Source organism: Rhipicephalus microplus, chromosome 3 (genome assembly GCF_043290135.1).
Source record: "Rhipicephalus microplus isolate Deutch F79 chromosome 3, USDA_Rmic, whole genome shotgun sequence".
Lineage (NCBI taxonomy): Eukaryota > Metazoa > Arthropoda > Arachnida > Ixodida > Ixodidae > Rhipicephalus > Rhipicephalus microplus.
The window spans coordinates 66,238,765-66,259,724 of record NC_134702.1 but is presented as its reverse complement, the minus strand read 5'-3'; the positions used below and the strand labels follow the sequence as shown (position 1 = coordinate 66,259,724).

Here is a 20,960-nt window from a genome sequence, read left to right as displayed (position 1 = left end):
CACGTCGAGGCCTCCTTGTGGTCGTATCACGATCTTGAAATCGCTCCGTGAGAGTAGTGGCATTTTGCTGTTTCTGATGACTTGCTGCTTGATGTTACGCGGTTGTCGACGCGAACGCTGTCGGTTGCAGTCCGCTCCCTCGCCGGTGAAGGAGGGGGCTCCGGTCTGGGTGTTGCTCTGCGCGTTTGCGCGGTTAACTTGGGTCTTAGATCCGATGGTGCACCAATCCGTGCCCTCCAGAAACTCTTCGGGGGAGATATCCTCCCCGTTCACTTGGACTTCATCGTTGATGGGCGAAGAAAGCGCCCGCGTCAAAGGAGACGCTTAGCGCGTCTCGTCGGGTGGCCGGCTTGCGTGAGCGTCGCGCCAAACGGGCGCGGGTTGAAAACCTCTCGAATCCGGCAAAAAGTCCTTTCCAACCTTGAATTTTAGTCTCAGTGGAAACCTGGTGACTTTCCGCACGCGTTGTTGTAAAATTCATGGGCTGAATGACCGAAAATCACTGGCAAATAGTTCTTAAGGGGAGATGCGGGTCGAAAAATCGCGTTTTTTGCGAAAATTTCCACTTTTGAGATATTGCTGCTAAAATCACTTTTGATCATTCAACTATCATTTCCCCAAAGGTCATAGCTGAATTCAAACGAGAAAGTGGTAAAAAGTCGATCTGCGCTAGTGAAGGTAGCTGCCGAAGTCGCGAATTCACGCATCCGACGGCTATTTTTGAAAATCCGCCACTCGGCAACACGATGACGTCCGCCATCGGGGTTTGTTCGGTGGTGTAGATCAAGGCTCCTTCTAGTGTACAGGCGTCCCCCTAGTTTCGTATTTTAGTGAGGAATTTCACAAAACAGTCGTTTCCAAGTCGGTTTGCAGCCAAGCTGCAGCCGCTTCGCGCATCTCTACCGGTCACATGGTACGCTACCGAGGCCGCCATTGGCTACATCTGATCGGCCTCGCTCGCTGAGCGCTTGCGACGATCGGCACTTGCCGTGCGTTTCTATGTTTTTCCGAGTTCACCATGGATAACTCGAAGAAGCGAGACTTCCGAGCACGAAAGTTTGCAAGCAAGAACAAGTACCAAGGGCGTCGACGTAAACCGAAGCGCAAAGCAGCGGTAGAAGAATGCGAGCCGCGGGCCACTAGGCCTAATCAAGGCAGCGGGGATACGGCGGCTTGCGGGAACTTTGACGAAATCGACGCCGCGATCAAGTTCATCAGCGCATCAGAAAAAAAGATTGAACAGTTCGAAAGCGAAAGAACGAAGAGTGTTTGTGGCTCTGTGAGCGGAGTATTTTGTGACATCGGCGCACTGACATCGATGGTAAGCCGTGCTGTTTGTCCAACATGCCACACCGCTGGACTCGTCGTTCGCGACACCGCAAGTAAACGTAAGGGCCTCTCTTCGTTCCTCGAGCTGCACTGTGATAACAGTGAGTGTCCTGAGTCAGTGATTTCTGCCGCGCATAGTTCGCGGCGTGTTCTGCCGGAAAGACAGCCCACCGATGCCGGTGATGACTGGAGCTACCGAAGCGGCAGCTCGCGCGACAGCTTCGCTGTCAATGTGAAGGTAGTTGTGGCTGCGCGTGCAATAGGCATTGGGCATGAACAGCTGTCGCGTTTTTGCGCTATTCTTGGACTGCCAATACCTATGCATCATAAGACTTTTATTGCAATCGGCAAAAAAGTTCATGCTGCAGCTACCAAAGCTGTGCAAGACAACCTGGCGAAAGCGCGGATGATAACTAAAGAGAAAGTGGATGGGGCTGATGTTGCTGTCATGTATGATGGCACATGGCAAAAAAGAGGGCACAAGAGCCACAATGGCATCGGCACTGCTGTGTCTGTGGACACTGGTTTGTGCCTAGATTTTGAAGTGCTATCGAATTACTGCCTTGCCTGTAGCCGGCACCAGGACTTGGGTGATGAGGAAGAAATATGGCAAGCATTCCACACACCTGTCTGCGAAAAAAATACAGAGTGCTCCTTTCATGCCATGGAGACTGAGGCAGCTTTGCGCATATGGGGCAGGACATCCTCATACACAACACCATTGCGCTTCACCAAGTTCCTCAGTGATGGGGACAGCAAAGCTTATACCGCTGTCGCTGAGGCCAAGGTATATGGTGAAGCTGTTGTGGACAAGGAGGAGTGCACAAACCATGTGGCCAAGCGTCTAGGCACTGCACTTCGGAAACTGCCAACAAGACTTCCACGAGGGGAAAAGCTGACAGATGGCACAATTCAGAAGCTGCAGAACTATTACCGTATTGCAATCACAAACAACAGAGGTGATATTCTGAAAATGCATCGTGCCATCTGGGCCTCATATTTCCATTCATCATCGAGCAACACAGCAGGCAGCCACCGATACTGTCCAGAAGGAGCGACTTCCTGGTGCAAGCATAGGCGAGCTGAAGCGCTTGGGGAGGCCCCACCCGACCACACACCAATCTTGACCAAGGCTCAAGGATTGGCTGTGCTTCCCATTTACAAGCGGCTCACAGATGAAAAGTTGCTGGTGCGTTGTATCCAAGGGAAGACCCAAAACGCTGCAGAATCTTTGAACAGCAAAATCTGGTTGTTGTGTCCGAAGACTAAGTTTGCCTCCCGGACAACAGTGGAAACTGCAGCTGCTATGGCCGTGTTGTGGTTCAATAAAGGACATTCAAGCTTTGAACACGTGCTAGAGGAGCTTGGTGTAGTCCCACCAGATCAACTGATCACCCTGGGCCGATCCCGCGACCAGAGGAGAATCGAAAGAATGTCTGCGTGTGAAACAGCCGAGGCAAGGGCCCATCGGCGGAACGTGGCAAAGAAAGCGCGCCTTGATGACTCCCTTCTCAAGCGGCGAGAAGGATCCACATATGGAGCAGGACAATTTTAGGTGCTCTAGCTGTGTCCCTTCTATGATATCACCAAGTTTTGTGCAAATCGCACTGTGTAATCATGAGTAAACATATTTACAACTTTCAAATGCATTTTTCTCGATTTCCATTTTGAGGTAATTCTTTCATCTTGTGCACAATCTTTTTTAGGCATAAAATAGTCCTATCTTGATGAAATTTTGCACAGAGCTTAATCAGCCACTCTAGAATACAAGTATCTACTTTAGGTTGCATTATACATCACAGATTTTTTGTTACACAACTTGATACACTGATAGAGAGATGTAAAGTATGCATTTAGTACTTTTAATTTTTTTTTTTTTTAATGTAGCAAATAAATTTTCTGTTTGAGGTACTTTTCTGTATTGTACTGCTCAAGTGCAGCAGAATGAGCCATTTTGCAATTCTGTGTGAAAATTTTTAGTAAGCTTTATTATGTACACAAAAAACACTATATTTTGACATCAAAGTTGTAGTAACTCCGGAACTACTATAGCTATCAAACAAATAATTGCAGTTATGAAATCAGCACTGCAAGCTTTACTAACACCTAAAATTTCAAGGAGCTGGGTTATGAAATAAAAAAAAACCTTTTTCGAGTAGCATCTCCCCTTAAAAGACGGAGCCGACGTGATGCGCATCCGCTCTCTTCGGCGACCAGCGCGCCACCCTTGAACCTCGTAGAGGGCTTGAGGGTTTATAAAGTAATGCAAGTACAGTTGGGCCCACGTATAACACCCCACTTAAGACGAACAGTATCTACGTGACTGTCAAAATATACGCTGTTTCAATGGCACAAAAATCGCACTTACAACGAACGTCTCCGAGCTGGTACTGTTGTTGGCACCGCCGGCCTGGAGTGACCAGACCATTTGCAGACACAAACAGAATCAAAATGTCTGAAGTGGTTGCCTAAATATCTCCTCCACGAGCTGGGCCTAATGCCCAAAAACAGCATTAAGAAAACGTTTAATGTTCACATGGCAGAAAACTGCCACAAGTGCACTAGTGCGTTGTTCTTGCCGGCAAAGTTCAAGGTTCGTCTACCCCGTCGGCGGACTTAGGCCTGAGGACGCCTGCGATTGCGCGGCGTGCAGTGCCCCATAGTAATCTGATCGAGCATCGGCTTACAGCTCCTAACTAAAGAATAATTATATCCTAAGTGATCGTAGGGCCGTGAACACGTGACGAAATAGCGATTTTCGACAGCTGTGTCCTCGCAACGCACAAGCAGCATACGCCGATTTACCGGAGCGAGTATCGGGCTAATGGAGAGGCAAGCTGGGGCAACATGGCGGACGCAACCAATATGAGGCCTCGTAGCGTCTTCTCAAATATTCGCGCTTTGCGTGGTTCTTTCTGGCTGGAGGAGTGAGCTGAAGAACACGAGACAATGCTTTTTTTCTATGAGTCCAAGAAGCAGGTTCCCAACTGTGCCATCGCGAAGCTATAATCTTTTTTTCAAAATCGCTTTTTTTCTTTTAATTTTCACAATTCTTGCTGCCTAGGAGGGTGATACAAACTTTTTGAAGCACTTCTGCATGGTTTTCAGTGCAGATATTTTCTTGTATCGAATAGAAAAGGGTTTCAGAAACTGACATGATTTTCGAAAAATAGTTTTTTTTTTTGCTATTTTTTGCGACAAAAAAGTCCTGTCCTCCTTAGTGAGTATAGGTAGCCTTGATGCTGTTTTTCACGCGCGGAAAGAATAGAAAATAAAGAATGCACTCTGCATAAGGAGCTCGTTACAATGGACTTCCACTAAACGAAGCTTGCTTAAACGAAAATGCCTCATTAATGGAACTAAACGGGCTCATATGGCTGGATTTCTATGTGTTGCACAGTAAAATTCATCTGTTAATCCAAACAGTGCCTATTGGTCACCTACGATTAAATGGCACAAACTGTAAACACAGCATAGACTCACTCATGTAAAAGATAGTCTCACAACCATGGCAACACTTTGAGATAGAGACAAGCTAATCCAGTTGCCATTCTCGCTTGTGGCTGTGGGAGCAGAGTTGGCGAGTCAATTATGCGTTAGGCCTATTTGTGCGGATAAGTGCGGTGGATCATGTTGTTACTTTAGCCCGATGGAAAGGAAGCGGCCGCTTCTTGCACTCTCACTTGAAAAAAGCTGCAAATTCTTCAGGAGCTCGATTGAGGCGGCCTGCGCAACATGGGAGGTGGCGAAAAAAATGCATCCAGAAATCGACGCTGTGGCGTATCTGGAAAGACGGAGAAAAGATTGAAGGCACTGTTAAGAACGGGACCTTTACATCTAATCGAATGTGGATGACGCCTTATGAACTACTAGAATAGTTCTTTTTCTGTGGTTCAAGCGTGCACAAAGTTTCAATTTCCCTATGAGGGGACAAATTCTCGAGTAGAAAACTCGAGAGATCGCCATGCAAACGGGTGTTGCATCACGGGTGACTGCATCACTCTCAGGTGAGAGTAATGCAGTCAAAAGGGACATTTGCACCGACTGGCATCAGGCACGGCCTAAGGAAATTTTGATGAGTTTTGAGCCACGAGACGTCTTCATCGTCGACGAGATGGGTCTTTTTTATAAGGCGCTTCTATCAAAGACTCACACCTTCAAAGGCGAAGCCTGTAGTGGAGGAAAACACAGTAAAGATTGCATCACTGTGCTGGTGGGTGCAAACATGGCAGGAGATAAGCAATAGAAGCTGTTGGTAATAGGAAAATGAAGGCACCCACGTTGTTTCAAAGGCGTTCGATACCATCCCATTGCGAACCGTGGGAACGGAAGAGCGTGGATGACCATGGCTATCTTCAGAAACTGGCTATATGGGAGGAAGATGCAAGATTTATGAGGCAAGGCAGGAAGGTTGACTTTATCGTGGATAATTGCCCAGCCCACAGTCAGGTTCAAGTACTCCAAGGCATCACTCTGGAGTTCTTGCCAGCCGACGGATCAAGGGGTTATTGAGAATATTAAAGTTCTTTACCGCAGACAATTGCTCCATCAAATGCTGCGTAGAGTAGGCAGCGGGAAATTCTACAGCATAGATTTATTGGCAGCCATCCACATTTTGGCTTATGTCTGGCAGCAAGTGAAGGCAACAACAATACACAGGTGCTTTCACCATGCTGGCTTTCAAGCGCAAGAAAGCAGTACTTGATGAAGAAGAAAGCCCTGCTGATGCCGACATTGAGACAGTATGCAGTCAGGTCATGCCCTCTGCCCCTTTCACACTGTAGCACTACGAATCAATTGATAAAAATGTTTGTACCTGTCGTGAAGAGACTGTCGTGGAAATGATTGCCGAAGTGCAAGATGAGGATTAACCTTTCAGCGATGAATGTGATGACAATACTGTCAGTGCAGTGGTGCCACCACACTGATCGATCAGCTAAAGAGGCTGTTGAAACTTATGCAGCGCTATTTTGAGCATGAGGCTTGTCCAGAATTTCTAGCTAGTTTGTTAGGCATGTGTGCGCACCTTGTGAAAAAAACAGCTCAATCTTGCCAAACAAACCACTCTTCACTCCTTTTTTTTTCCTACTCATTCTCATGAGTAAGGTGAGTTTTGTGCAATTTGAATGAAGGTCTTGGTTCACTGAATAAGTGTACTTTGCTTAAATAAACTTTTGATAAATGGAACAGTTTATGGATCCCCTTTGAGTTCTGTTTAAGAGGAGTCAACTGTATAAGAATTTGCAGAGTGCGAACTTTTGGCAGGCAAAAGAACCAACCCGGCAGGTTTTTTTTTTATTATTATGAGAAAGATAAGGCGACAGAATTATTTGCTGTTTTATGACATGCTTTTGTTGCAAATATTTTCAGTGGTGCCATTCTGATTGTTTCTAGTCCATGATCCCCCTCCCCTGTTCATTTGCACGAGTGTGATATTAAAGAGTTACTGGCATGTGACTCAATCCACTGCTCCCAATTCCACTCAGGTAACTGGAATGACCTGGCAGTCAGTGAAGACTGGAGTGAGGAGGACTGGACCGGACAGTTGGAAACTAAAGTGTTCACGGCTAGTGGAGCTGCTGCGATACCTCCGCCAGCACCCGACACGGCGAGCATCATACAACTGTTGAAGGAGTCTCCACATGAGTCCATCAGTGTAGCCCAGTACAACCAGCAAGCCACAGAATCCATCAAGGCTGCTGTTGGGGTGAGTGCTCATCTGAGATAGGGCAGTGGAGAAGCATAACTGTAGCAGGTTTGCCTTTGGTTGCTTAATATGGCAACTTGGAATTTTTCCGGTTTCTCGACTCATAAAAAGGCTTGACACTTGGTGTCATAAATATTTGGATGCACTACAGCAATCACTGCTGCACCACCCATTAGAAACTCCAAGAGTGGGTCTCGTGGCACGCTGATCAGTTTTCCAAACCAGGGGGGGGACCATGAAATACCGTAATTACTCGAATCTAACGCGCGCCTTTTTTCCGGTTAAGCGAGTTCATAAATCGCATGCGCGTTAAAATCGAGTGCGAAAAAAAAAATGAATACGGTCGTTCTATTGCCATAGGCATTTCCAAAATGGCCGCCCTCTACGTGCTTCGGCATGGCGCGTTTGCCATTTCTGCCTATGTGTTTCCCATGTGCAGGACTTTGTACGTGTGCTGAGGAGTTTGTCATTTTGTAGTTCATTAGCATCGACGGCATGGAAGGGCCGACTCCAGAAACTCGACGAGTGCACCACGATGCCGCTTTTAAAACAAAAGTCATCGCATGTGCCGAAACAGACGGAAATCGGGCCGCATCGCGGTCGTTCGGAGTTCCCGAAACGTGCGTGTGGGACTGGCGGAAACAAAAGCAGATTGTCAGATTCATGCAAAGGCTTCAGTGGACCACAGCAGGGCCGGTTTCCGCAAATTGAAGAGCTGCTCGCCAAGTATGTGTTTGAGTAGCGAGCGGCACAGCGGCCCGTGACGACATAACTGCTCTAAGTGCAGGCTATGCAGTTAGCTTTAGAAAAAGGGATAACGCGGAGCCAGTTCAAAGCGAGCGGGTGCTGGCTAACTAACTTTATGAAGAGGAAAGGTTTTTCCCTCCGAAAGCGAACGGGCATGCACCAAAACTTGCCGGAAGAGTACGAAGAAAAGCTTCACAGTTTTCAGAGGTTCGTCCTAAACTTGCGGCACAACAACGGCTACCTGCTTGGGCAAATCGGGAATGCCGATCAGACGCCTCTTTACTTTGACATGCCCGGCACCACAACCGTCGAGAAGGGGGCGAAGCAAGTTTGCATGCTGACATCGGGCCACGGTAAAACGAGTGACGGCAATGCTCCGTTGCACGTCAGATAGGCACAAGCTTCCCCCGTACCTTCGTTTTCCCGAGTAGTGTGATCCCGAGTAGTGTAATCGTGCGCGCCAACGAGAAAAATGGGTGCGCGTTGCAATCGATGTCTTACTTTTTTTTTTTTTTTCGACGTGAAAACCGAGTGCGCGTTACCATGGAGGGCGCAGTAGAATAGAGTAAATACGGTAGTTCGAAAAGTCGAACACTCTGAAAAAGTGGTCAAACCGTGAAAGTTTATTTGGATTTGAAAAGCCTAAGAAAAATCCCCAATAATACCATGCTTCATGCTGGCATGTTCTTGGGGACAAGCAAATGTGGTTCTATTTGTGCTATCATATTTATTCGAATTTAGGGCGTTAGCTTTTTTTTTTTTTCTAAATTTCTTTGCATCAAACTCCAAGGTCAGCTTAGATTCGAGGATTTTGAAAAACTTGGCCCTGCCGGGCTGGTCTAGTGGCTAAGGTAATTGGCTGCAAACCCACAGGTTGCAGGATCGAATCCCGGCTTCTATGGAGCCGAATGATGATTTTCGATGGAGCCGAAAATGGTGAGGCATATTTGCTCAGATTTGGGTGCAGATTTGGGTGTGCATTAGTTGCATCACATTTGCACTGTCTCCAGGGGGGTCTGTCACAACTTGAATGCTGGTACCTCTCCAATGACGAATTTCATTACGACTTTCGTTCTCCTGAGCGTTGCTTGCTGAATGACTGGTTAGTTATCCGAGGGGAGTGTTGGCAGCTCAAGTTGATGTCCCCTTGAGTTTTGAAAGGTAGACATGCCCTTCATACCATTAGGGTCTTTCACATTTGGGAAACAAAGGGCACAGTGCATTGTAGTGCACAAGGCATCTATTTGGATATTTTGCATGGTAAGCCTAGCTGAATTATACTGGCAATAGCATGTACAGTCAAGCCCACATATAACAGCCCCACTTAAGGGGAGCTGTTATTGCCTTTGACAATGAACTTTCTTGTTTCTGGTGGGATGATGGTGAAAATTGGCGCAGACACTAAGAATGGCCTCACCGTGCATTCATAAATATTTCAAGGCGATAGCACAAATACTTAACGAGAAACATTTTTCAATTGAACCTCGTGAAGGGGCTGAAGAATTTATAAAATGACAAAAATTGTTGGCAATTACTGTACGCACAGCCAAATGTACCGTATTTACTCGCGTAATCCTCGCACTCGCATAATTCTCTCGCACCCCCATCGCCCAAGAAAAATACGATATTTTTTTTTTTCCTCGAGTAATTATTGCATCCCCGAAAACTGCCGCAATAATGTCGTCTGCTCATTCCAACCACTCATGATGATAGCGCACGCCATGCATCAAGCGTACTATTGCACGGAGATTCAATCCAAGCCAAGCCGAAGTGGCCAGTGCGCGTTGCGGCGGAGTTTTGTTTGTTGTGTCGGTAATCTTGGCACGTTATGGGGCGATACTGAAGCTACACGGCTGGTTGAAGTTGCAAGTGATGGATCATGCACTAAACAACGGCAACAGGGCCGCCGGTAGGCCCTTCGGAGCCTACGAGTTTTGTGTTAGCTACTGGTGACGGCAGCTGAAAGCCACCAAGACGTGTTGTGCCTGCCGTGCGCCTGAAACTGGGATTGATGGTAAACTTTATTTCTTCAGAAGGAAACTGCGGACGATTCTGTCAAATAGCCATCAGCCCAATACTGACGTCCTACACTTGCCTTTTGAGGGCTCCTGTTGAGCGCCGACCGATGCCGCTACGCCCGCAACGCCCCCAAGCTTCGCGTATGGTATTCTAATTCTCGACTATTTGCTTCCACTTTTTGTGTCTCAAATAAATCTTGCCTTGTGTTGAACCTCTGCTATTATTGTTGAGGTATGTTCTAATTAGTACTTTTTAAAGCTTGCTGTAAGTTGCTAATGTGAGAATCCCGACTTGCGGCCACTTCGTTTTCTTTTTCGCTCTCTGCGTTTTTGTGGAAGGTTTTCCCCGCGTAATTCTCGCACCCCCTCAACTTTGCATCGGTTTTCTGGTAAAAAAAAGTGCGAGGATTATGCGAGTAAATACGGTATGTAGGAGGGGGCTGAATTCTCAAAATAATTTTTTTGCAACACTAAAACTTGTGGTTAACGTTTTCTCCGGCGACACTGCAGTGTGTACACTTGCACTACAAACAAGAAACCCTATAAAAAAATTCTTTAATGAGTAAAATGAAAAACTAAGATCGCAGCTCCCTGAAGCACAGTTCAAAGAGCATTACAAAATAAACGGAGTCAAAATCTGTACAGTGGTTGCCAAGATATCTGCTCCACGAGCTGAGCATAATGCCAAAAAAACAGTATTGAGAAAACTGCGTTTAAAGTTTCAACTTCCTTTTACGTCTCTAAAACACTTAAAGATGGTGATCGTAAGATTGTCTTGTGATATTTGACTTCTCAGGTATCTGGTCTCTGACCAGTGTGCCTTGGTTGCCCTTTTTTTCCCCCCATAACCTCCTTTTCGTGTTTTATAAAGAACAAGTATGGATTTCAAGCCAATTTCTTAATATGAAGGAGTGGTGTGATAGGCATGACAGAAAAGATGGTAATTGAATAAGACCGTATACTGAAATGATTACACATATTTCTTGTACTGAAGTTGTAATTAGCATAATTAAGTACTTGATTACTAATAATTGCTGAACATTTCTTTATTTGGAGAGAGGTTTATTGCATCAGAAAAATGGATCACTCCATGACGGCCTATGCCTTCTTTCCAAATAACAGATTTATGAGAAGACTGGTGGCACAGGCATTTTTAGCAGGATAAAAAATGATGCGAAACGGCATATAAAAATTCGTGCCCTTGATTCATACATGCTCTTTTGCCACTCTAGCCGTGAAACACATCATCATACAGCCAGCCACAGCCAATCAAGGGCTTCGAAACGACCTTAAAACATTTGCTTTTTGTGCGCTTGTTTTCGGTAACGTCGGCAACCAACGGGCTCGAACGTGAGTTAGGCCTACACCGGTGACTTGGCGACCGCCGTTGACCGTGTCGAGTTCTTTATCCTCTTTGTCCTGAGCCATAACGGGGCTCTTTCTGAAGTTCACAGCTAACGAACGACCGCCACACTCGCTTCACAAATTACTGTAGCACGGGACTTCTTTAACTGCCGCAGGCAGTCGGTAGCACCATTACAAAATGGCGCATGTCCGTGCGCGTCACGATGGTAAAGCAGACGCCGAAAGCATCCCTCGGCCAATCGGTTGCCTAGGTTTTGTCACGTGCCCCAAGCAGCCAATTGAATTGCGCGCTAGTGCTTCTCGATGCGTTTTCACTAAAAAACAATCGGCAAGGTGAGCCAGCGGTGGCGGGAAATTGAAGATGAAGAATGACCCTTCCATAAAAGATGAAGAGTGACCCTTCCATAAGAGACCGAAATGAACACGGTAGCTCCTGTTTAACGGCAACAGTTTGGCGCGGAAAAAGCGCGATTTTAGCGTCTATTTGCGCTCACATTCATCTCACAGGGGTGTTCTAAATTGATTTTGCGCCAGAAATAATGACGCCAGACTAAAAAAGTTTTTTATTTGTGGGTACATTTTGATCAAACTTGCATGTTTTATGTATTTTGACGTGCTGATTGCAAATATGCAATTACTTTTTCTTTACAACACGTACTTTTCAAAATACTGAGAAATTTGCATTTGTTTATTTGTCTGATTGGGAGTTAAAATTTCTTTTTAATGCTGGTTTTTACCAAAGACAATGGCATATGAAAACGATGCTGTGTTGTCAGAGCTTGAAGTGGTACAAGAAGGAATGTTCTAGAGGGATTTGAGCCAATGTTACAGCATGTCAAACACTTGAAAGCAAAAGGCTTCAGTAACACTTTGGAGCAATTATTACTTTTGGGAAACATGTATCATGTTATTTGTTCAAATTTTAGGCCTACTGCAATCCCCATTTGTCCCCTTTTCTAACAAAACAAAAATTAATGCGGTAGGTGAAGTATGACCAGAGATACTGTCACTCCAAAACTACATGATGATCAAAAACGCAGTTTTGTGAAAACGACAAAAACATTTCCAGACAAATTAAAAATGATTATGGAAATTACTTCAAAACTATAGTGATAAAGGATGATACACGGGTTCAATCGGGCAAGAATGAAAAATTTTTACAACAGTTTTGAATTAAATTAAGGCATCTCAAAATTTACTTCTAAAACCCAATAATACTTTCTAAAATGATCATTTTCAATGATCTTCAATGATATGTAGTTATACACTAGTCCTACTGCACTTGTCAATTCACCACTTTTCTGACAAAAAAAGAATTGTTGAGACTGGTTGAGTAGAACTAGAGATATTGTTGTTCCAATAGGACACCATCAGAAATGCCACTTTGGGGAAACAGGTTGAAAAAAAATTTTTTACACTCACTCTCTCCTAAGAAAAAGTACCTCAAAATGATCCTGGGGCGTAATCAGGATGTATTTTGTCATGGTGACGTTTGTTCACTGCCGTAGTAAGGCCAAGTGATGCTGCCCTCCCCCCCCCCTTTTTTTTTTTAGCAGAACTTGTGCTACGCCGTAGGTCCTTTTCTCTTGCCCTGTTGGACCCAGTAGATGTCGTGTCCACATTAGTTATGCTAGCACGGCCGTAGCAGCGTACTCATTACCAGCATTAAAAGGCAGCGCAGCCTCCGCTACAGCTGCCTGTACTACAATCGACCAGTGCTGCTCTTTTGCCAGTAGGTTCCAGATTACCGAGTGGAAAGACTCATTTGAGTTCTGGGTCTTTCCCCTGAGGCATCTTTGCAGCAGTCTCCTCTCCGACAATCGCTGGTAAACCGACAAGAGAGCTGCAGCCACATCACTAGGCAAATTATATTTGTGCTTGGGCTCTGGCTCCCCTTTAGCCTTTGCTGCATTGTGGCGGCACCGAGATCGCTCACTAGTTGGGCACAGTTGGTGGTTCGGGGAACTGTTGGTAGAGGTGACGTGATAAAACGTTGCCATCACTGCCCGGCTCATGGCTTCAACATCGCCTTGTGCGATTTTAGCGCTCCCTTATAGTAGGCAGCTAACTTGTCGATCAGTTCGGCAGTGGATCTCCCCTGGCCACCAAAGCTTCGTTTGCCTTCCCCCTTGTGTTGTTGCACTAGGTTGCATAGTGCAGTACCCATACGTTTCTTGACGTGATTTACGCAATCCTCCTTCTCCGCTTCAAAGTAGCCATAAATTTTCGCTTCTTTTATGGCGTTGTATGTGCGGCTGTCACCATCGCACAACACCGTAGTGTAACGAAGGTCATGCTGCTGAAGTGATCGTTCGAACAAAATTTTGCCGGCTTCTACCTCCATTTGGCCAGACTTGCAGCTTGAATTCTTCTGGCAAGGGTGGCTTAAGGTATGTCACCACCTTTTGCAAATTTTTTTAAATTTTGACCTTTACGATATTATTTTAAAGTGGGCTTATAAAGGATCTTTTTAAATGATGTTCATATGCAGAAAAGGGTGAAAAAAATCAGAATTGGATTTGTTATTGACAAAACATTGCCCAAACTTGGCCTTTACGCAAACAGTCATAACTTGAGAACGGAGCGCCTGAATTATAAAGTTTTTGGCTCAAAGGTAGCCAACTCATGGTACTGTGCAATGAACTAGGATCTTTGCCATTTGATTATTGGGAATCAAGTTACAGTAAATATACCAAAGAAAACAGAAAAAAATGGTGTTTTTTCTCTGTAATGCTTCAACTAAAGCATTTTTACATAAAAACTTACTAATCGTTTTTATTGATCTTAGTTCGTTGCACAGTTCAGTAATAAAGGAACGAACATACAAAGTTTCATTGAAAAAGATTTATTGGTCACGAAGTTACAACTGCTGGCGTAACAAAAAAGTGCACAAAATCAAGTTTTGAGCAAAAAACGAGTTTAAAGTTTTTCAATGCTTGTACAACAGGATGATGGCGCTCTACACAGTTAAAATCCACCAGGCACATAGGTAGGGCCCTCCTTAGATGCCATGAGCTCTTTTTTAGCTTTTGTTGCTGCCCGTCTTTTCTTCCGGTGTTGTTTTGCTTCGCCAGTCGACTGACGCTGGGCCTTCCTTACACGGCGCTGGTCCCTAGTGTAGCATGCTACGATAGTGTAGTGGCCAGGTTCGATGCCTGCTTCTTTCAAAATAGCCAGTACACTTCTGTTACCATCATTGAAGTGGCACACAGCATCGTATAAACCAAAAAGTAGGATGGGCAGTCTCACGTGAACGTCTTTGCGAACCCGTTGCCAAATCATACCGTTGAAGCACTCGTTGGCGTTTTGGGTTTTCCCGTGCAGGCACTTCTTCAAAAGCTCATCCGTGCAAAGGTCAGCGTACACAGGCTTCACTTTGTTAAGTACCTCATTAGATAGGCCTCCCTTGTGCTTGTAGTATCCACTTCCCAGTGCGTTCCGTCGGTTAAAACCGCACCAACTCTCGGGGCCAAGAGGGCACAGACCATGCCTTGGAGTTTTTCATCTGTGGAACTGCAATGGAACAGGTTCGCTAATGTGGCTTGCTTCATTGCCTGCAAGTCTCCCACATTTGTTCTGATGGCAATACCATAATAGTTCTGCAGCCTGTCAATTAGAACATCTGTTAATTTTCCTTTCCCTCCAAGTCCGCGAACAGTCTTTTTGAGCTTTCGTAGGCGGCATCCTACACGCTTCTGCACGTGCCCGATACACTCAAGTTTGCGCACACTATTTGGCCCATATATGTCCTTTATGGCCGCATGGCTCTTGAAGTCGCCATCTCCATAGAAGCCTACATATTTCAAACCACGACTTCTTTCTGCACGCTCAAACATACGGTAGAGCCCTACTGCCTCCATACCACCAGCACTACCGGTATAGTTGGCTTGGCACTGAGTATGGTTTGCCTTCCACTCCAGAAATTCAGCACTTGTGGGGCTCAACTTGCTTTTCGAATGGCATGCCCTGCATTTGCTTGACATGCCTTCTACATCAATAATTTTCCCAGTATCAATGGATATCAAAGACACGCAGCCATTCAATGAGGAATGCCCTCGCCTTTGCCACGTACCGTCACCTGACACACCACATTCAGTACTTCGCACAACACAACGCACTTCAGTAGCGGCATTCATCATTGATTTGGATGCAACATTCTCCGCAGCTTTACAAAGCTTTGCAGATATCTTTTGGTAGGCAGAATGCCAAGGCGGCGGCGGCATGTTCATGACTTTCGCCAGTGTCACAGCTCCAGAATACCCCTTGCCTAGCTGACGCATTGCGTATACCAGACGCAGGTTGTTCTCAATAGAACTTCCTGTCTTCTTTGATGATTCAAATGAGTGTACATATGCGCATGCACCACACACAACAGCATATGAGAAGGATATTCCATGCTGGGAGCACTCCTCCAGGCTCAGCAAGGTGTTCTTGCATTCCGGGCAGGCGAGCATTGCAAAAACAGATGAAAGGATCTCCATGTCAATAATCCTATTAACCTGCAGTAAAGGGTCTAGCATCGGCACTTCACAGTTGTCGTCCAAGTTCGCAAGCTTCACAGCACTCGCCGATACATCCCCGTCCACATGGCCGACGGTCGGAGCATTCACAGTGTGTCGATTGCCAATGAACTTTCGTTTCAGCCGTCTTTTTATCCTGAACTTCGCCATACCTGCTTACAAAAACGTTCAGCCTATATTTGTACTACTGCTACTAAAGATATCACGTGTAAAAAATACAAACTACGCAGAATTAGCAGCAGCAGCATGAAGCGCACGCAAAGTAAACAACAGAGACTCTCGTAGCTTCACGCGTCCCCCTTACGGATATTTAATGCAGCGTTTGAAAAAACAGACTTCTAAGTTGTCTTTAAGCAATTTTATAGTTATCAAACCAATACATAACAGAAAAATTACAACATTTGTCGCTGATGTTTGCTAACTTGTCAGTTTCTGTTAGCACACAACACTAGTTTCGGTTTCACAGCCATTCACCACATGTTCGAAAATTGGCTTTAACTTCGGAACTAAATAAGATAGAAACATAATTCTTTCAGCAAAATATTTTTGAATGACTGAAGATTCTTGGAATATTAAAATTAAAAAATGCGTTTTCAAAGTTGGTGACATAGCTTAACTTCCAGATATCATAGCCCTCACTGCCTGGCTTAGGGCCGTTCTCACAACCCAAATAAAAGTTTGACATCACATGTTAGTCAATCGCGTATCCAGTAAACAGTTCGACAATCGTTCCAACACTAATGTGAGAGGAATGCCCCCTTGTCAACCAAGTGCCGTCATAGCACACGGCAATATTCTTTTTGCGCCCAAACCGCATTTCCTCTTATAACTCTTTTACTTCACTCGCGCACCGAGTCGTAACGGTCGTGACGGTTCGGGTGGCAGCCGATTCTTAAGTTTGTTTCAAGTGCCGTTGAATGGTCTTATTGTGCAGCCCCCGCCGAGACAGTCCCATCGCCGCGAAAATGTTGTTTGTGGCTGTTTGGCCATTCCCACTGCAGAGCATCGCACTCGTGGATAAAATGTTTACTGCAAATGCATTGCAGGACTTATCACCATTGACTCGGCGCGAGTTCCATGCCGTCATGACTTCGCCACAACAGTCGCACTTCACGATCATTTTTTTAGCGAGGCTGTAGTCGCGGTCACCCATGACTAATTTTGCGAACCTGCCACATACACTGCAGCGTAGGAAAGCAGCAAGCAGCTCATTCAGGACTTCCATGTTAATCATCGCATACGGAGCTGCAGGGTCCGCGGCGGAGTCCGGTGACGCATCGCTTGCACCAGTGAAAACTGCAGTCTTTCGCGCTGTTGCTGATGTCGACTCAAGTCTATAAGGAATGTCCTGCTCACAAGCACTTACTTGCGCTATTTCGCTGCTCGTGACAGCTCTAGCGTCAACTCGCACACGGCTAGAGCCGGCGCGAAGAATGCCGTCGTTCTTGGGCGGATCGCTGTCAGCTGCATCGCTGCGGGTCGCTTGCTGATCACTTGTAGAACCGCGCGATGGCATGCCCGCATTTTGCGGAATGCTATCACCAGCGCTGACGATATCGGATGCCCCGACACCGCGAGTCGCCTGCTCGTTGGTTGTAGTGCCTTTGTAGAGCGGACCAGTATCACCTCCATCGTCGTTATCGGGCGTCGAAGCAACGACGCCCGCTTGCTGATCGGTCGCGGCAACCCGTGACGTCGTGCCATTAGCGCGTTTTTTCATTTTGGCTCACCTTCGGCTGAACTGATACTCCGAATGATGTGTTTTCGGTTCTCCAGGCATGTTCGTCGTATCACTGTAACCAAAGTCAAAATGGCGCCTCGAAAAAGCCAAGTTTTCACAGCCAACACTCTAAGCCATCAGATGGCGCCATTATAGCCATGTGATCTCAATTGGCCAATAACAACATTTTACGTGTATTTTTTTCTTTCTTTTTTATTTTAAGAGGTGGCAAGCTCAGTGTTGCCCGACTGAGCGAGAAAAAAAGCCAAATGCGAGAGCTTTCCAACGATACCAAAATGGCTGCGTTCGAGCGGGCCGTTCACGAGTTACAGGCAGCCGGAATAAGAGCGATTTGTCCTCAATTTAAAGGGCTGGGAGTGTGCCAACGCATCTTTAATTTACTGTTATGCCGTTAATACGTGGTATTTTGCAACTAAAGTTTGCAGGCAGGTACGCGATGGTAGAAAGAATACAAAAATAACACTTTTGAAAATTTGAATTTTGAGCAAATTTTCGGGTCCCAAAAGCCGTGTCTCCCCTTAACCCTTTCAGCCCTGAATTTTTTATTTTGGTCAGATACACTTTTTGTGTGCGTTTTTCTAATAGTTGGGACCTCAGAAGGCTACAAACAAAAAATTGAGCCACTGGTCCAAGCATTTTCGGATTAATTAACGTGGCACCAAATTAGGTAATTAGGGCCCTGTGATTTGAAAATGAAAAGAGTGGCTTATTTTTTTCTGCCAATCAATGGTGCACACAAAATGGAAACCAACGTCTTACTTTTCAGCCTAATACTCACTGAAACAGCTTCGGTACGTCGTCCCGAAAATGGTGCTTACCCGCCTCAACTTGCGCGCCTCGGCTTCACGGAAGACCTCGGTCACGCTTCTTCTTCTTTGTGGCTTCTACCTCCATAAACGTGCCGCAATATTGGTGTCAATTGCAGTGGGGATCATTGAAGAACTATGCCCCCAAGAATGAGCAGTATTGGTTACGTTTCTGAGATACTAGGGCAAAATTTGTGCAGTGGTGTCAATTGACACCGCCAGGGCCGAAAGGGTTAAGTGCCGCGTTGCGGAGCGCTGCTCATAGCTGTTGACCACCTGGCAGCCAACTTGCCGTAATGGGCGTCACGGTATTGAGCTGTGGCGATGGTGAATATTTCGTGGGCGGCGGTGACAGCTACATACGCGCGAAACTGTTTTCCGACCTCGGAGAGCAGGTGGGACATCTGTTGCGATGGTTTAATTATGGCCGATGATGATGCCGACACTGCTAATCCGTGCACGAATTGGAGCATTGTGAATGAAGTACATGGCGAGAGCAACTTGGAGGAATTGGATTGCAAGAACGATAATACTTTGGAGCCAGTGCCTCATGCAGCTTATACCACGGGTTTGGCGAACAAGCACTCTGCCGTTTTAAATGAACTCGAGGCTGCCCTTATCGCTTCTGCTCTTCTAAACACGTGCATCACCGACTTTTTGGGGGCAAAAAAGTTTGTGTTTTCACTCGCAACTTTTTTTAAAAGATGTGTTTCATTTACTACGAACTTCAGGATACAGCGAACGGATGCCGCGTCACGCTCAGGTTCATTATAAGCGGGCTCGACTGTACAGTGCAGAGCCACGCCAAAAATGAGTGAGAAGCTTGCCCCTGCCAGAAACCCAAGCCCTTGTTCTTTGTATTCATGTCTCGAGAGAAGCAGTATACTCCGGGAGGGTGTCGGTGTGATAGTCCTGGCAGTGTTTCCCAATGCAGGCTCGTGAGTTGACTGTGTTTGACATGTTCAAAGATTCATGAGAAAAACGTACCTTGCGGCTGAATTGGTCTACTTGTGGTCACATAGCACCACACAATCTTTCACATTGTGGTGCAACTGCTCCAACCTTCGGTTGGCCTGTGTTAGCATTTCTTTCTGGAAGAAGTATCCTGTCAGTGCCATATGCTTTCCATGTGTATTAAGTCAGCTTCGTTTGTGCATGATGTGGCTACTACTTGCATTTCGCCAATCTCAAAAGGGCATGGTAACCATGATGTCATGCATGAACCTTTCCATTCGTTGTTAGGTTGGCTCAGCAGCCAATTCGGTGAGCAACAGCAGCTACCCCGTGGCACAGGTCGGGTCCTCCACAGACTCTCCTTCCGTCACAACCTCCAAGCCAGTTCCTGCTGCACCCCAGCGGACAAAGACACCGAGAGTGCGGGTGCCGCCGCCATCGAAGGTTAGTGAGCTGCATGATAAGGTGCCCGGTCTTGGACTGAAAAATCATTCACCTTCAACTAAATCCGCACGATCTAGTGGACTGTACTTTGATAAGGAAATTGGAAGATTTCATGCATAATTCAAACATGATCCGGTCAAAAGCAATATTGAATCGTGGTTTTGGGCCTAGAAAAGAGCGATTGTGCATTTGTAAATCTGCCAACTTTCTCTACCGAAATGTCCAGAAAAGGGACATCATCAGTCTTCTGCACACAGTTGTTCCTGATGCTTATGATAATTGGTGTATAAGCTCGCATCTGAGTGATGCCCACTATTTCGAAGGTTACGCTTTTGATTACTATAAATGCAGGATCTGTTGATGTGCCACTTGCAGTAGTTGGACTATAGGCTTTTGACAATACTCTTTTTCATTGCCCCACCCCTTCCCATTTCTTTGCACTGTGCCGTGTGGTCTGCAGAAGTTTGCTTTGTCACGCTGGAAGCACTGAGGATATCACTTTTTGCAGATACCGGAGTCAGCTGTGGAAATGCCAGAAGACAGTGCTGTGTCATCACTAGAAGTGCAGTTCGGTGGCCTCGAGTTTGGCACGGATACGTTTGACTTTGGGGCCAATGATGGCTTGGCAGCAGTTTCCACTGCACAACCCACGATGCCACCTGGGCTGGTTCAAACAGAGCAGTCATCAGTTGCTGCATCTGTTCCATCATCCACACCTTACATGGACGGGCATCACTCTGTCAGGTACGCTGAACTCGTGCATTGGTGAATTGGCCTTTGAAAACAAAAAAATCGGGAAAATATAGATTTTTCGGAAACCACACGTTATGAACATGTCATGAAACCAAGTGTCATGAACTACAGTCGAACCCCGCTACAACGAAAATTTCGTTGTAGTGAAATTGAAAAAATATAGCTGATCTGAGCTAGCAAAACAAAGAAACGCTTATTCTCAGAATTCCAAAAGTGTCCGCTGCTTCCTATTCTTTCGCTGCAGCGTTACGACGCGATTCTCACCCATGCATAGCGAGGCCATGGTCGGGCGGAAGCGCGCCCGCCATTGGCTGGAAGCGGGGGTTCTCCCTCCCGGCGATGGCAGGTTCGGCACACTCATCTCGCTCTTATGCTCTGCTCCGTCCGCCTTGATAGACATTTGCTGAAGAGCCGCTTTTTGCCTTGCGCTGTAGTTTCGATCACTTTCTCTTCTTTTTTCTTTTGCACAAGTTCTGTGCCCTTTATCTTTGTTGCTGTGCGTGATGCCGGCAACGAAGCTGAATACGGTGCACTAGTTTGAAGCACGGATGCGTTATGCGGCTTCTACGAGAATCG

The 20,960-nt window shown here is 46.0% G+C and overlaps 1 protein-coding gene across 6 annotated transcripts in view; it reads left to right on the top strand.

Moving 5' to 3' along the window:
• The window catches only part of LOC119174257 (uncharacterized), a 125,881-nt gene that overhangs the window by 41,722 nt on the left and 63,199 nt on the right, over positions 1 to 20,960 (top strand). For all 6 annotated transcript variants that reach the window (XR_005110195.2, XR_012894273.1, XM_037425118.2 and 3 more), the window contains exons 8-10: positions 6,816 to 7,036; positions 19,476 to 19,631; positions 20,140 to 20,375. Coding sequence is in view for 4 of the 6 variants with exons in the window: in XM_037425118.2 (XP_037281015.2) it covers positions 6,816 to 7,036; positions 19,476 to 19,631; positions 20,140 to 20,375 (613 nt within the window). In the remaining 2 variants the exon portion in view is untranslated. The remainder of the gene's footprint in view (positions 1 to 6,815; positions 7,037 to 19,475; positions 19,632 to 20,139; positions 20,376 to 20,960) is intronic.